This window comes from Palaemon carinicauda, chromosome 17 (assembly GCF_036898095.1).
Source record: "Palaemon carinicauda isolate YSFRI2023 chromosome 17, ASM3689809v2, whole genome shotgun sequence".
Taxonomy (NCBI): Eukaryota; Metazoa; Arthropoda; class Malacostraca; order Decapoda; family Palaemonidae; genus Palaemon; species Palaemon carinicauda.
In genome coordinates, this window is record NC_090741.1 from 41,933,036 (window position 1) to 41,950,567 (window position 17,532).

At 35.2% G+C, this 17,532-nt stretch overlaps 1 protein-coding gene across 1 annotated transcript; it reads left to right on the forward strand.

The window, feature by feature from the left end:
• Positions 1-870: 870 nt before the first annotated feature.
• Positions 871-13,397, forward strand: LOC137656040 (uncharacterized). Its single transcript, XM_068390215.1, has 5 exons — positions 871-1,008; positions 8,279-8,375; positions 8,853-8,990; positions 10,693-12,002; positions 12,103-13,397. Exons 2-4 carry the CDS (start codon positions 8,279-8,281, stop codon positions 10,791-10,793), a joined length of 336 nt encoding a protein of 111 aa, XP_068246316.1. The 5' UTR covers positions 871-1,008; the 3' UTR covers positions 10,794-12,002; positions 12,103-13,397.
• Positions 13,398-17,532: the final 4,135 nt, after the last annotated feature.

A 17,532-nucleotide genomic window follows, 5' to 3' on the forward strand; every position in this document is an offset into this window, starting at 1 on the left:
TGTGTGTGTGTGTGTGTTGGACCAAAGTTACTGCAACCACTTTAGAAGCATCTTTGCCATCTGGTTTTGTAAAATTCATAATTTTACCTAACAATTCATGACCAATACATAACCATTATTCGAGAATAATCCGACCTTGAACCAAAGCAAAAAAAGAGCAAGTTATGTTATTCATCGTTATTGAACTTGGTTATTGCATCGCCATGTAGGCTAGCTAACAGTCTATCAATCACGTTGATCCAGCAATAATGTTAGGTATGGTTTTAGATGTGATTTTCCATCATTAATAAAAATTATTACCAAGTATACATTTACCGTTACTTAAGCAGAAAGCACTGTACAGTCCACTGGTCTTCCTATTCAGGATTCCTTAAACGGGTATCTCACCCACACGGTTCCCCAGGGTCATTGGTAAGGGTAGTAGGAGCTGCTGCAACATGGATCCTACCTGCCCTTATCATGGGAGTGGCGCGGAAATGGTATTTTCATCTCTGTTTATTTTTCTATTTTGTATGGCGTGATTTCCTTGTTGGTTTTTATAAATATTCGATGTATTCTTATTTATGATTCGGTTTGTGGTAAGAAATAAATACCCAGGCTGCCAATGTGTATCGCAATAGACATTAGCGTAACGATACATTCTGGAAATAGCCGACACCATGAGGATTGCCCTATCGCTTCCAGTCATAAAAGTTGCCAGTTATTATATATCCTCGCCTATTTTCTCCAACGGAAATAATGATTCTATTTTATTCTGATATCCTTAAATAGCAGAATTATATATTGTCTGCTCAAATAACAATTGATTTCCTTGTATTATAGGAAAGAATTTTCACTCAAAATTGACTACCTGGCACAGAAACCAGGTAGGACTCCTATGATTGTAGGAGTAGAATCAGGGAAGGTACAGGCAACGCAGTCTTGCACGAAACTCCTGACACGAAGGATTTTGCGGAATATTCTCCTACCTCTCGCATCTTGGGAGATTAACAAAAAGAGAAAACAAAGGTATGTTAGATTCAACACTTTAAAATGCAAAATTTAAGACAGAAAAAAAGGCTATCTACTTTTTTAACGGACCGAAAACCAACGGAGAAAGTGATTTCGAAATGAGGCACTTTCTCTTCTCCGTCTCCCAAGTTTAAAAGGAAAAGTTCACTTTCTCGATAGGTATTTCGTTATTTAGAATAGCCCTCTTTTTATAGAGGGCTTAAAATAAATCAGCAACCAATGGGAAAAGCATTTTTTCTTGAAAAAAGAAACCAGGTGTTACAACATCGCAGTATAATATAAATAGCGTCTTCAAGGTTATTTCTGAAACTTGTGAAACTTGTATTATGTCATAACGATTGTCTAATATCACTGTCTTTATATTTCATTGGTAGTGTATATTATTAATCAATATCTATATTTCATAGCGGGAGTGAATATGAAATAAGAGGAAATATAGGTTTGAAAAAAAATAATAGATTCGTATCACGCGTGGGTAGAGAGGAGTGGTTGCCCTGAAGGAGTTTCTAATACTTTTTGCATGTAAATGTATATCTAAGACAAAACTATATAAAGATTAGCGTATGGCTACTTTCTGCTCAGTAATTAGTAAATTTATATATCTAACAATGCGGTGTTAATTCAAACTTGGTTAGATTCGAATAATTGAAATACAGCGAGAAAAATGTCATTGTGTCATTTCATAAAAAGTCATGTCTCACGCTACGGTATATGACATTGGGCAATCTTTAGCAAACAGTTGTTTAAGTACATTTGATGAAAGGTGAAACTTTCATAGATTTTTAGCTTCAATCTCTAAAATCTCATTATTTGATCATTGTTCTCAGTTTTCAAAATCCACTCGACTGCATTCCAATTTGATTTTACATAGTACTATTTATAATGTTTACGGTCAGTCTCGCCCACACAAGTAGGCCTACGTAGGCACGGGAAGGAAATATATTATGAAAACTTTATATATATATATATATATATATATATATATATATATATATATATATATATATATATATATATATATATATATATATATATACACACGACGTAAAGATAGCTGATAAATCGATGCCTATATCATTATGAAAATCAGTTGTGTCTATCAAGTGTCTTTTTATCAATTATAAACAAATTTAACCAATGAGAAAGTTGATACAAAGTATCCCTTGAATGTTAGGAATCTAATATCCTGCCCCCATCCTACAAGTTGAAGGATGAACGTGGCCGTGACATGTCCTTATTTTTTTCTGTAGCCACCCCGAGTAAGAGCGCCAAATCCTTTTACCTTGAACTACTACTACTACTACTACTACTACTACTACTACTACTAATAATAATAATAATAATAATAATAATAATGATGATGATAATAAATAATAATAATAATCTGTTAAGAGTGTTGCGAGAAAATTTATTCACACGAAATACATTGCAAGTCAATTACACAATTTTTGCTTTTAATTACCGAGTCATGGATGAACCACATGTGCTGCAAACTAACACAGCATTACTTGTTTCCTATGTTTACCTACAAGATGGATCAACAGCATTTTAAACTTTCCTGTTACCTCTTCCAAAACGTCTATGTCATCCCCACTTCATATATTCCAAATGGCTTTTGTAAGGAATTGAAATATATTCCTAAACTCTTGCACACACCCTGTTCCCTTTCTTATTTCACACGTTCTGTTACGTCTCCTGTTATCCTCATTTAAGTTAATTATTTAGTAATTTTATGTACTAATTACTACTGTTCTTGTGACATACATATTATCGTTATCTGCTCCCTATCTACGTTTTCTATTTACTCTTTTACCTTTGCTTATATTTCCCCTCCATTTTCTGTAGTAATTTTTTTAAATTCATATTCTGACCTCTGCCATTTTTTTCCCGCTCTCCCCTATCATTACTACATAATCCAAAACTATCAATCACAACTTTTCTCTTCTCATAAATTTACACTACCGTCTATTATTCTTTCTGTGGTGGTACTTCGTCCACCATAAAGGCATCGAAGAGCAATGGAGACAGAATGCACCCTTGTATTATTATTATTATTATTATTATTATTATTATTATTATTATTATTATTATTATTATTGTTGTTTTTGTTTTTATTATTATTATTATTATTATTATTATTAGTGTTGTTGTTTTTATTATTATTGTTGTTGTTGTTGTTGTTGTCATTACTACTATTACTTGCTAGGCTACAACCCTAGTTGGAAAAGCAGGCTGCTTTGAGCCCAAAGAGCCCCAACAGGGAAAATAGCCCAGTGAGGAAAGGAAACAAGGAAAACAAATATTTAAGAACAGTAACATTAAGGTAAATATTTCCTACATAAACTATAAAAACTTTAATAAAACAAGAGGAAGAGAAATGAGATAGAATAGTGTGCCCGAGTGTACCTTCAAGCAAGAGAACTCTAACTCAAGATAGTGGAAGACCATTAACAGAGGCTATGGCACTAGCCAAGATTAGAGAACAATGGTTTGATTTTGGAGTGTCCTTCCCTAGAAGAGGTGATTGCCATAGCTAAAGAGTTTCTTCTACCCTTACCGAGAGGAAAGTAGCCACTGAACAATTACAGTGTAGTAGTTAACCCCTTGGGTGAAGAATTGTTTGGTAATCTCAGTGTTGTCAGGTGTATGAGGACAGAGGAGAATCTGTAAAGAATAAGCCAGACTGTTCGGTGTATGTGTACGAAAAGGTAAAGTGAACCGTAACCAGAGTGAAGGATCGAATATAGCTCCGGCTAGTCAAAGGACTACCTAACTCTCTAGCGGTAGTATCTCAACGGATGGCTGGTGCCCTTGCCAACCTACTACCTTACATGACTCGTACATCCGTCTCCTTCACTTTCTAAACTTATCACATAATTGTTTCGTATCAGCTTTGTGTATACGCATTAATTTCAGCTTCATACGTATGAAATGACGAGTAAAATATACTTCCGGTTTTATACAATGCCACTGTTGTTGCTGTAGCCACAATATGTAAACATTTCTTGGTTTGCTTAGGCAATAGATTCCCGGATGACATGTATAGTCAATAGACACAGAGCCTGGCAGTGATTACTTAATGTCACGCTACTTACACGATACAACACAACTTTCTCTTGATGACAGTAGATTTCTTCTTCTTCTTCTTCTTCTTCTTCTTCTTCTTCTTCTTCTTCTTATTATTATTATTATTATTATTATTATTATTATTAGCGTGATTTTTTCCATTCGTATGGGTCACACGGTTGCCTTCTTTTGAAGGACTTTTCTCTGGCTTTTAGGGTGAACCGTAGACCTATTATTATTATTATTATTATTATTATTATTATTATTATTATTATTATTAATAATAATTTTCTATATGTAAAGAACAAGAAAAAAAGAACAAAAACAGAAATTCATGAAATGTAAACTGAATAAAAACTGAAATAAAACTGAATAAACAACACTGATTGTGGGCACACTACTAGAAGCGCTGCAATATGCAGAAAATTCATTATCATTGGTTACCTCCTACACTGACAGCTTCACAGCTTGCATACTTTTACTTCTAACTTCAAGGACCTTTCTAATATATCTTTACTAAGTGTTTCTAAATTCCCCATTTCTATTATTATTATTATTATTATTATTATTATTATTATTATTATTATTATTATTATTATTAGCTAATGGTAATATTGTTAATTTGTTCTCATCATTTATTTGTTTCCTTATTTCCTTTCCTCACTGGGCTATTTTTCCCTATTGGAGCCCTTGGGCTTATAGCATCTTGCTTTTCCAAATAGGGCTGTAGCTTGGCTAGTAATAATAATAATAATAATAATAATGATAATAATAATACAACCCTAGTTGGAAAAGCAAGGTGCTAAAAGCCCAAAGGGCTCCAACATGGAAAAATAGCCCAGTGAGGAAAGGAAATAAGGAAATAAATAAACGATATAAGAAGTAAAGAAAAATTAAAATAAAATATATTGTTATTGTTTCTAAATTACCTTAACTCATTACGGCTAAACATATGCCTCCCTACACAACACACTAAGCCTGTCATTATCATTAGTGTTTCTATAACTTTCTTTTTAATTCTAGCGTATTTAATTGTTTTCATAACTATTAAAGCCTCATTAGTGTTAAGGTCTACTTTTGAAGAGAACATTTTATTATATAGCGACTCTTAAGATTTATCATTGTTTATCAACTTCCACTTTACCTTCCAGTGATAAAGTTTATCCTGTTCCAGGTTCCAGGAGATATCTAACTTTTTTTTCTTCGTAATCATTCCTGGTTTCTTTGCAACGTTCCTTCAGCCCATAGCTGCACCCACTTTTTAGCTCTCTATTTTAATTTTGTATCTATTTAATTTTTTCCTTATGGTCGTGAGAGTTCAGGCTCCATAAATTTTTCAAATTTCTATAAAAAAAAAATTCTAAATAGAAAAATTGGTATAATCATATTTCCGACCCCCCCCCCCTCCCCTTCTCCATTGTATAATATCTATTTCCCCCTCCCCCTTCAATTAACCCCCCCCCCCCTTTCCCCTACCACCCACTGTGGGTGAGGGAGAGAAAATGATGAATCAGTTCTCCGTGAGAATAAAATTTGTAAAATAAAGCTCGTAAGTTATTTTTTTATAAGACTTCCGTGAAGACCATTAGTTGATAATCATTTTCTATTATTGTTGCTGCCAAGGACATGTCAGAAAAAATACTCCTACAGGATGTGATACTCCTTCACGTCGAAGGACTTTGGAGTGATACAAAGCCCGAAGGCAAGAGAGCTTTCCCATCACACAAGGTCGAAGGTCCCTGAGACTTGTCAAATCAGTATGAGAAATCGTGTGATATTCTATGCCACATTTACGTAATAATAAAACAAAAATCTAAAATAATTAATTGCAATTATTAATCGTAGGATTAGATATATGTTATATCTTACGAATGTGTTTACAAGGAAAAGGAAACAAAAGAAATTGTTCCTGGACCAAGAACAAAAGAAACGAATTGTTCTCAGATGTAAATGTTGATTTCCTGAACTGGGCTCCTCCCAGTGTGACGTCAGAGGCAACGCATTTGGGAAATTCTTAATCGAGATGATTTAGAAAAATACACTTTTTTTTTCCACATTTTTTTTTCTTTTTTTTTTTTGCTGTGAGAAATACAGATCAAGATAGCGTCGATAAGCTGTTTATGATTATATATATATATATATATATATATATATATATATATATATATATATATATATATATATATATACTGTATATATATATATATATATATATATATATATATATATATATATATATATATATATATATATATGTGTATATATGTGTGTGTATACATATATACATATATATATACATATATATATATATATATATATATATATATACACATATATATATATATATATGTATATATATATACACACACACATATATATATACATATATATATATATATATATATATATATATATATATATATATCCAAGCGCCTTTTGCCTATCTTTCCTGTATTACTTCAATATTGTATCAACTGTACATACATAGTTCTCTTATGCGGCCTTTATTAATACTCTTTTAACACTGTATTTCAGCTGTTACATTTTGTTATATCTACATTTACAACTACATTTGTATATTTCTGAGGTTTCACATTCATTTTAACAAGCTCCTGTTTATATTATTATTATTATTATTATTATTATTATTATTATTATTGTTACTACTACTTGCAAAGCTACAACCCTAGTTGGAAAAGCAGAATGCTATAAGCCTCAGGGCCCCAACAGGGAAAATAGCCCAGTGAGGAAATTGAATAAGGAAATTACAAGTAATTAACAATTAAAATAAAATATTTCAAGAACATAAACAACACCAAAACAAATCTTTTACATTTAAACTATAGAAACTTTAAAAAAAATAAGATAGAAGTGTGCCTGCGTGTACCCTCAAGCAAGAGAACTCTACCCTAAGACAGTGAAAAACCATGGTACAGAGGCTATGGCACTATCCAAGACCAGAGAATAATGGCTTGATTTTGGAGTGTCAATTCTCCCAGAAGAGCTTGCTTAAGATACCTAAAGAATCTCTTCTACCCTTACCAAGAGGAAAGTAGCCACTGAACAATTATGGTGCAGTAGTTAACCCATTGAGGGCAGAAGAATTGTTTGGTAATCTCAGTGTTGTCAGGTGTAGGAGGACAGAGGAGAATATGTAAAGAATAGGCCAGACTATTCAGTGTCTGTGTAGGCAAAAGGAAAATGAGCCGTAACCAGATAGAAGGATCCAGTGTAGTACTCTCTCCCTAGTCAAAGGACCCAATAACTCTCTAGCGGTAGTATCTCAGCGGGTGATTGGTGCCCTGGCTAACTTACTACCTCTGTTTAATAAATCATTTTTAATCTTTGTTATTAGATATCCTTACTTGTAGATGCTGCCTTGATTAAACCCTGACATAAAATAAGATTTTTCATAACTCTGACCATCCTTTACGTTTAGATCTCCCTGGACAATACTATCCTGTTCGTAATACTAGGCAGCCAGTTAATTCTAATAGTCAGGCCTTCTCCATCATGAGGCTCAATACTACACAGTATTCTAGAAGTTTTATTCCAGCTGTTACCAAGTTGTGGAATGATATTCCTAATCGGGTAGTTGAATCAGTAGAACTTCAAAAGTTCAAAGTTGGAGCAAATATTTTTATGTTGACCAGGCTGACATGAGTCTCTTTAAAGTTTGTATATGAAATATCTGTTTTTGACGTTAATAGTTTATATATGACATATCTGTTTTGACGTTGTTACTGTTTTTAGAATGATTTATTGTTAATTTTTTCTCATCATTTATTTATTTCCTTTCCTCATTGGGCTATTTTTCCCTATTGGAGCCCCTGGGCTATGAGTGTTTTTAAAGTTTATATATGACATATCTGTTGTTGGCGTTGTTAATAGTTCATATATGACATCTGTTTTGACGTTGTTACTGTTGTAGAATGATTTATTGTTAATTTGTTCTCATCATTTATTTATTTCCTTATTTCCTTTCCTCGCTGGGCTATTTTTCCCTATTGGAGCCCCTGGGCTTTTAGAATCTTGCTTTTCCAACTAGGGTTATAGCTTGGCTAATAATAATAATAATAATAATAATAATAATAATAATAATAATAATAATAATAATAATAATAATAATAATAGAATTTATTTCTTATTTACCGCAGATGCTGCCTTGATTATACCCTATAATTTATCTCTTATTCCTCAGATGATGCGCGTAGCTGTTATCGTAGCGGTCATGACAGCCGTGGCTGCGGGACCGATGAAATTGTACGAAAAATCCGATAACCAAAAATTCCAGCAAGGTATGGTCACCATTTCTCCAGTTAATTTTGCAACTAGGTTCTTTGCTATTCATGAAAAACACTGAATTTACCATATAGTTAAATTTACCGATGATGGATAATCGTTTTAATTTCTTAAATTTCAAATTATGTAAATCGCACGTGAACATCATTTTCATAGAAAACGTGTTAAGCAAATATGTGGTATTTTATCATAATCTATATAGTTACATAAGAATACGAATAAAAAAGAAATAAGCAAGAACACTTTGCGTACCATAATAACTCGGTATTGCTTTACACATTTTTCACGTATTTTAAATACAAACTTAGCTGAAGTAGTAGTTACTAAAACTTTAGACTCTGTAACGGCTCTTCTTGCTATCTTTCAATTTTCATAAATAGAAATTTATCTGCATTATGCCCATCTTAGGAAAGAAGCCTGACACGTTATAACTATAATTATAGTACGAACCATCATCCTTTCGTATTTTACAGTCCTTGTTCCTGTCTCATCCACTGTCATCCCCCTGGATGATCTGCCCGTGTACAAGGTCGGCGCTGGAATAGGCATCCATGTTGTCACCCAGGCGCCAGGAATATCCAAACCGGACGAGCCTACTAAATTGATCACGAGTGAGTAGACCAACCCATTCTTACGTAAATCATTGCAATTATTTAATTCATATTTGATTATATTCTTTATCACGAGTTTCAAATAGTAGTTTAGAACAACATGAAACTTGTTAGTTTCTTAAGCATGGATTTATATAAATGTACAATAACTTGTAGGTATGAATCTTTCCTCTTCTTAAATGCACGAAATCATTATACTTAGAAATTGAATTTATGAATTAGGGCTTCATACCTGGGCACTGGGGCCGGTGTGGCCATTCAGCACCCAAGTGCAACTGGGGTAAAACCTCACGGTTGCACTATGAGAGAGAGAGAGAGAGAGAGAGAGAGAGAGAGAGAGAGAGAGAGAGAGAGAGAGAGAGAGAGAGAGAGAGCTGCAATGACCCTGGTGGTGATAGCGTCCTTGTTCTGAGGATCGTCAGACTGGGGTTTGAATCCCACTCAAACTCGTTAGTTTCCTTTGTCGCTGCAACCTCACCGTCCTTGTGAGCTAAGGATGGGGGTTTTGGGGGAGCATATAGGTCTATCTGCTGAGTCATCAGCAGCCACTGCCTGACCCTCCTTGGTCTTAGCTTGGGTGGAGAAGGGGCTTGGTTGCTGATCATATGTAATATGGTCAGTCTTTAGGGCATTGTCCTACTTGATAGGGCAATGCCACTGTCCCGTGCCTCTGCCATTCATGAGTGGCCTTTAAACCTTTAAACCTACAGTGCAGCACATGAAGTTACGTAACGTAGTCCACTGAGGGCATTAGCCCTTACGGAGATACATAGAGATTATTATTATTATTATTATTATTATTATTATTATTATTATTAACATTTGCTAAGCTACAACCGTAACTACCCTAGTTGGAAAAGCAGGGTGGAATAAGCCCAAGGGCTTCAAAAGGGAAAATAGCCCAGTGAGGAAAGGAAATAGGGGAAACAGATGTAAAAGTGTGCCCGAGTGTACCCTCAAGCAAGATAAAAATAGTAGTGTTAGCAAAGGCAGTTTAGAAGTAATCGTACTACGAAAGTATTTGATACATATAACAATCTATAATTCTTAAGGCAAAGAGAAATATGATGTAATGAGAGTAACCTAATTATAGTTATATGATGATGGTAGCCTACCAGCATCAGGAGCACTGTTAAGATACCTTACTAATTGTAGTAATGGAGTAAAGATATAAGCCAACTGCTTTTACTAGTAGTGGTCAACAAAACCACTCCAACACCTAAAAACATAACGGATACCTCACACGTCTCAAACGGTCGGCCTAACATCGCCAGGACTCCTCGCTGCTAGGAGGAAGGACGCTGGTGACTGGTACAAGGTGCATACTTTTACCTCTGAACTTCCAAAGCCTGTCTAATAAGTGTGGCAACATTTTTAGTTAGTGTTTCTAACTTCCTTGATTCTATGTCATTGCTTCTAAAGTTTTTTTCCTCACTGGGCTATTTTCCCTGTTGGGGCGCCTGGGCTTATAGCATCCTGCTTTTCCAACTAGGGTTGTATCTTAGCATTTAATAATAATAATAATAATAATAATAATAATAATAACAGCTAGGCGGATGCTCTATTGTATCATGTGCCTAACTACACAGCACACAAAGCTTATTCTTTTCACTGCTGTTTCTATAACTTTCTTCTATTTGTGATGATAGTAGCCTAGCAGTAGTATTAGTAGTAGTAATAGTAATGTCATCCTTCTTTTCAGTTCACTCAATCAAGAGGGACAAGAGCAAGAAGAAGGCCGGGGGAGATGCCCTCATTGAAGAGGTCACGCAGGAAGAATACAAAAAACTCGCCAAGCAGTAAGCTGACGTTGGACCTTTCCCCATCTCTCGTAGTTCGATCGTTGACTGAAATTGGATGAAGTCTTTGACGTGTTGAAGTCATTCCGGGAGCCTCCTGTATTTCATTATTATTATAATTGTTATTATTATAATTGTTATTATTTGAAGGTTGGAATTTAAAATTTGTTGCTGAATTTCTCTTTACAACAGTCTTCTTATTATTTTTTTTTCATCTGTGTATGGAAGTAACAGCTTCTTATGCATGTTATATCATTCTTTCTCTAGTTCAGTTTCTTAATCAAAATAATAAGTCATGAAATTTCTTAACTAAAGATAGATGCAGTCACCAGCTGTGAGCTGCATTGTTTTAGGTGTTATTTTTATATTGATTAAAGTTTTTTTTTTTTTTTTTTTTTTTTGTAAAAGCGAAGTGTGAAAATTGCTTCACTCGTTAAGCAACTTATAGACGATGTGCATTATAAATGGATACATTAATATATATTGTATTTCGTCATGCAATTTTTTTTTTTTAAAGAATATGGGCCCGTGCTGACATACGCCCTTCAATAAACAGTATATGTAGATATTTTTTAAAAAATGAAACCATTGTTAGCATGTTGTCCCAGAAGAAATATCCATGTTAGCATGTTGTCTCAGAAGAAATATCCATGTTAGCAACGTATAAAATATATTGTCATACAATATAAAGGATAATTAGACCAGTGCTTGAAGGCTGCCAGGTTAATCATATATTCTTTTTTAGATTAATGATGTAATATGTTAAATTAGCGCATGTAGCATCAAGCCTCACAGGAGGATCATATCTCCCAAATTTCATTTAGTAGGGAAATAGGTGCTGGGAAGCGAAACTAACAACTTAAATTAACCTGTGGGTATTCTTCAAAGAGTTGCCTCACTGGCGAACTATGAAAAGTTTAGTCACCATAAGGGAACTTGTATTTTTCTTCCAGGTGGCCTCTGAAAGGTTTGGGCACTAGACCTGGGCTTGTGAGTTCCTTACTAGCAACTAATTAAAGGAAAACTTTTCTCTAAAACAGGAATTGAGTTTCTATCCTACGTCTTCCAAAAGATTTGAGTTATTGGAGGCGAGCACGAAATTTTTGATTTTCTACGTCTTCCAGAAGATTTTAATTTGGAGGCGAGCATGAAATTTTTGAGTTTCTACGTCTTCCAGAAGCTTTTAATTTGGAGGCGAGCATGAAATTTTTGAGTTTCTACGTCTTCCAGAAGCTTTTAATTTGGAGGCGAGCATGACATTTTTGAGTTTCTACGTCTTCCAGAAGATTGGAGGCGAGCACGAAATTTTTGAGTTTCTACGTCTTCCAGAAGATTTGAGTTATTGGAGGCGAGCACGAAATTTTTGAGTTTCTACGTCTTCCAGAAGATTTGAGTTATTGAGAGCGAGCACGAAATTTTTTAGTTTCTACCTTTTCCAGAAGATTTGAATTTGGAGGCGAGCATGGAATTTTTGAGTTTCTACGTTTTCCAGAAGATTTGAGTTATTGGAGACGAGCATGAAATTTTTGAGTTTTTACGTCTTCCAAAAGATTTGAGTTATTGGAGGCGAGCACGAAATTTTTGAGTTTCTACGTCTTCCAGAAGATTTGAGTTATTGGAGGCGAGCACGAAATTTTTGAGTTTCTACGTTTTCCAGAAGATTTGAATCTGGAGGCGAGCACGAAATTTTTGAGTTTCTACGTCTTCCAGAAGATTTGAGGTATTGGAGGCGAGCATGAAATTTTTGAGTTTCTACGTCTTCCAGAAGATTTGAGTTATAGGAGGCGAGCACGAAATTTTTTAGTTTCTACGTCTTCCAGAAGATTTGGAGTTATTGGAAGCGAGCATGAAATTTTTCTTAGATGGAATACAGGAGGTTTGGTCATTGAAAAGGGACCTAGTTATCTTCTACGCTCCTTTAGAAGGATGTGGTCACTGTAAGGGAACTTGTGTATGTTTTTTTTTTCTTCCAAAAATTATCTGATGCGGACCAAACATTTCTCCTAGATGACCACCAGTAGTTTTTATTAGAAAAAGAACAATCTACTAGCTACAATTAAGTTGACTTCGGTAAGATCTGGTCTCTGAAAAGAAAGTTAAAGTTCTTTAGCATAAATTTTTTAGTCCTTATACATAACTCTGACCTTATTCAGTATTCTTTAGTATGTTTGCCAACGAAAATGTATTTCATGTTTTGTTTCAAATGACCTCTGATTTTCCTGAAAAATTAGCTTTCATTTTACAACTACTCTCACAATAATTTTTATTGGAAAAATAAATTTTTTTTCCATCCAATCGACTTTGAAGGAATTTTTATCTTCGATCTCATTTTTCTTATTAGAGAAAAGTATATCCTGAATTAGCAGCTGTAAAGTGTTAAAACTATTAACATGTGGGGATTGTATATAATTGAAGGTGAAAGAACGGAGCAAAATTGTGACTTTTTTTTTTATCTCTTAAAACAGCTGTGGCCAACTGGCCATCATCTGCCACAAACTTCTTTTTGTATGAAGTCTAACTCTGAGCTTTATTGTTTTGTGCCATGGTATGATGAATTATGTACATTTTATAGAGATTATCTGACTCGAATAAATTATAACCAATCAAACCCCCTTTTTTCACTACCAGTTATAGATATAAGAGAATGGAACATATGCGAAATGGCCCTAGAAGCATAAACAATAAATATCTCTCTCTCTCTCTCTCTCTCTCTCTCTCTCTCTCTCTCTCTCTCTCTCTCTCTCTCTCTCTCTCTCTCTCTCTCTCTCTCCTGAAACATACAAATCGAGTCTTTACCTTCTCAAGTAATCAAATATTCTAATTACAATGGATTTCCGGTGCCGGTTTAGTATGTGGCCTACCTTTCGAATGTGGCGCACGAAATTCTATCTGTTTTATTAAGTGGCCTAACCTAACCTAACCTTACCTTACCTAACCTAACCTAACCTAACAAGCCAGGTAGGCCACATACTAAACAAGAATAAAATAAGGTAGGCCACATACTAAACAAGAATAAAAAAAGGTAGGCCACATACTAAACAAGAATAAAAAAAGGTAGGCCACATACTAAACAAGAATAAAAAAGGTAGGTCTCATACTAAACAAGAATATAAAAGGTAGGCCACATACTAAACAAGAATATAAAAGGTAGGCCTCATACTAAACAAGAATATAAAAGGTAGGCCACATACTAAACAAGAATATAAAAGGTAGGCCTCATACTAAACAAGAATATAAAAGGTAGGCCACATACTAAACAAGAATATAAAAGGTAGGCCTCATACTAAACAAGAATATAAAAGGTAGGCCACATACTAAACAAGAATATAAAAGGTAGGCCTCATACTAAACAAGAATATAAAAGGTAGGCCACATACTAAACAAGAATATAAAAGGTAGGCCTCATACTAAACAAGAATATAAAAGGTAGGCCTCATACTAAACAAGAATATAAAAGGTAGGCCACATACTAAACAAGAATATAAAAGGTAGGCCACATACTAAACCGGCACCGGATTTCCTCGCGTCTTCGTCTCTTAGCCATATCGATAGCATTCTATAAAACCACCCTGTTATAGTACATACTTTCTAGAAGTCTTAGACCTTTCTATAAGTCCTAGGCCTTTCTATAAATCCTGGGCCTTTCTATAAGTCCTAGGCCTCTCTATAAATCCTGGGCCTTTCTATAAGTCCTATACACCTTTCTATAAGTCCTAGGCCTTTCTATAAATCCTAGACCTATCTGTAAGTCCTAGGACTTTCCTATAAGCCAGGCCTTCTCCATCATGAGGCTCAATACTACACAGTATTCTAGAAGTTTTATTCCAGCTGTTACCAAGTTGTGGAATGATCTTCCTAATCAGGTAGTTGAATCAGTAGAACTTTGAAAGTTCAAAGTTGGAGCAAATGTTTTTATGTTGACCAGGCTGACATGAGTCTTTCTATTGTTTATATATGACATATATATCTGTTTTTGACGTTGTTAATAGTTTATAGAGGACATATCTGTTTTGACGCTGTTACTGTTTTTAGAATGATTTATTGTTAATTCATTCTCACCATTTATTTATTTCCTTATTTCCTTTCCTCACTGGGCTATTTTTCCCTGTTGGAGTCCTTGGGCTTATAGCATCTTGCTTTTCCAACTAGAGTTGTAGATTGGCTAATAATAATAATAATAATAATAATAATAATAATAGACCTTTCTGTAAGTCCTAGAAATTTCTATAAGTAGGGCCTTTCTATAAATTATAGGCCTTTCTATAAGTCCTAGACCTTTCTATAAGTCCTATGCATTTCTATAAGTCCCAGGCCTTTCTATAAGTCCTAGACCTTTCTGTAAGTCCTAGGTCTTTCTATAAGTCCTAGACCTTTCTGTAAGTCCTAGGCCTTTCTATAAGTCCTAGACCTTTCTATAAGTCTCATGCCTTTCTATAAGTCCTAGACCTTTCTATAAATTATAGGCCTTTCTATAAGTCCTAGACCTTTCTATAAATTATAGGCCTTTCTATAAGTCCTAGACCTTTCTATAAATCCTATACATTTCTCTAAGTCCCAGGCCTTTCTATGAGTCTTAGGCCTTTCTATAAGTCCCAGGCCTTTCTATAAGTCTTAGGCCTTTTTGTAAGTCCAAGGCCTTTCTATAAGTCCTATGCATTTCTATAAGTCCCAGGCCTTTCTATAAGTCCTATACATTTCTCTAAGTCCCAGGCCTTTCTATGAGTCTTAGGCCTTTCTATAAGTCCCAGGCCTTTCTATAAGTCTTAGGCCTTTTTGTAAGTCCAAGGCCTTTCTATAAGTCCTATGCATTTCTATAAGTCCCAGGCCTTTCTATAAGTCTTAGACCTTTCTATAAGTCCTATGCATTTCTATAAGTCCCAGACCTTTCTATAAGTTTTAGGCCTTTCTATAAGTCCCAGGCCTTCCTATAAGTCCTAGCCTTTCTATAAGTCCTATGCATTTCTATAAGTCCCAGGCCTTTCTATAAGTCTTAGACCTTTCTATAAGTCCTATGCATTTCTATAAGTCCCAGGCCTTTCTATAAGTCTTAGACCTTTCTATAAGTCCTATGCATTTCTATAAGTCCCAGACCTTTCTATAAGTTTAGGCCTTTCTATAAGTCCCAGGCCTTCCTATAAGTCCTAGGCCTTTCTATAAGTCTCAGGCCTTTCTATAAGTCCTAGGTCTTGTACAATCACACAGCTTAAGCGTAAGAAAAGGTGTAAAATATTGCGGAAGTTTTCTTCTTAATGGGGTAATTTTTCATTCACCAGAATTAGCAAGTGGAATCCACAGACACCTTTTCAGACCCAGGTTCACGGGGTTGGTGGGGGGGGGGGGGAGAATGCGGGAAGGGGTAGGGACGATTGAATTTGAAGCACCTTCGTCTTCTTCTATTTTTAATAGATGTGGCCCAATCCTTGGAGGACGATGTACTCCCCGATAAATATGATATAAAAAGAAAATATTAGATCTATAGATATAGTTGATAAAGTTTAGTGTTAGTCTGTCAGTAGATTTTAACTCCTTCACCGAATGTAGTGATTTATATTTTCACTCCCCCACAGGTTGAAACACCTTTTTAACAACAAGGTGAGAGAGAGAGAGAGAGAGAGAGAGAGAGAGGAGAGAGAGAGAGAGAGAGAGAGAGTCGCAAAGGCTTTTCATAATTACAGAGAGAGAGAGAGAGAGAGAGAGAGAGAGTAGCAAAGGCTTTTCATAATTACAGAGAGAGAGAGAGAGAGAGAGAGAGAGAGAGAGAGAGAGAGAGAGAGAGAGAGAGAGAGAGTAGCAAAAGCTTTTCATAATTACAAAGAGAGAGAGAGAGAGAGAGAGAGAGAGAGAGAGAGAGGAGAGAGAGAGAGAGAGAGAGAGAGAGAGAAGCAAAGGCTTTTCATAATTACAAAGAGAGAGAGAGAGAGAGAGAGAGAGAGAGAGAGAGAGAGAGAGAGAGAGAGAGAGAGAGAGAGAGAGTAGCAAAGGCTTTTCATAATTACAGAGAGAGAGAGAGAGAGAGAGAGAGAGAGAGAGTCGCAAAGGCTTTTCATAATTACAAAGAGAGAGAGAGTAGCAAAGGCTTTTCATAATTACAAAGAGAGAGAGAGAGAGAGTAGCAAAGGCTTTTCATAATTACAGAGAGAGAGAGAGAGAGAGAGTAGCAAAGGCTTTTCATAATTACAAAGAGAGAGAGAGAGAGAGAGTCGCAAAGGCTTTTCATAATTACAAAGAGAGAGAGAGAGAGAGAGAGAGAGAGAGAGAGAGAGAGAGAGAGAGATGATAAAACATAACCATTGAAAAAGCTCTTCACATTATGGAAACCCTATATTAATCTTGGCTATTTAATATAGATATTTTACATTTGATAAAGGAACTGGGATCCTTTGACTGCCCAGACAGTCTACATTGGATTCTTCTCTCTGGTTACGGTTCATTTTCCTTTGTCTAAACATACACCGAATAGTCTGGCATATTCTTTACAGATTCTCCTCTGTCCTCATACACCTGACAACATTGAGATCACCAAACAATTCTTCACCCAAGGGGTTACTGCACTATCATTGTTCAGTGGCCACTTTCCTCTAGGTAAGGGTAGAAGAGGTTCTTTAGCTATGGTAAGCAGCTCTTCTAGGAGGATACTCCAAAATCAAACCATTGTTCTCTAGTCTTGGGTAGTGCCATAGCCTCTGTACCATGGTTTCCCACTGTCTTAGGTTAGAGTTTTGCTTGAGGGTTCACTCGAACAC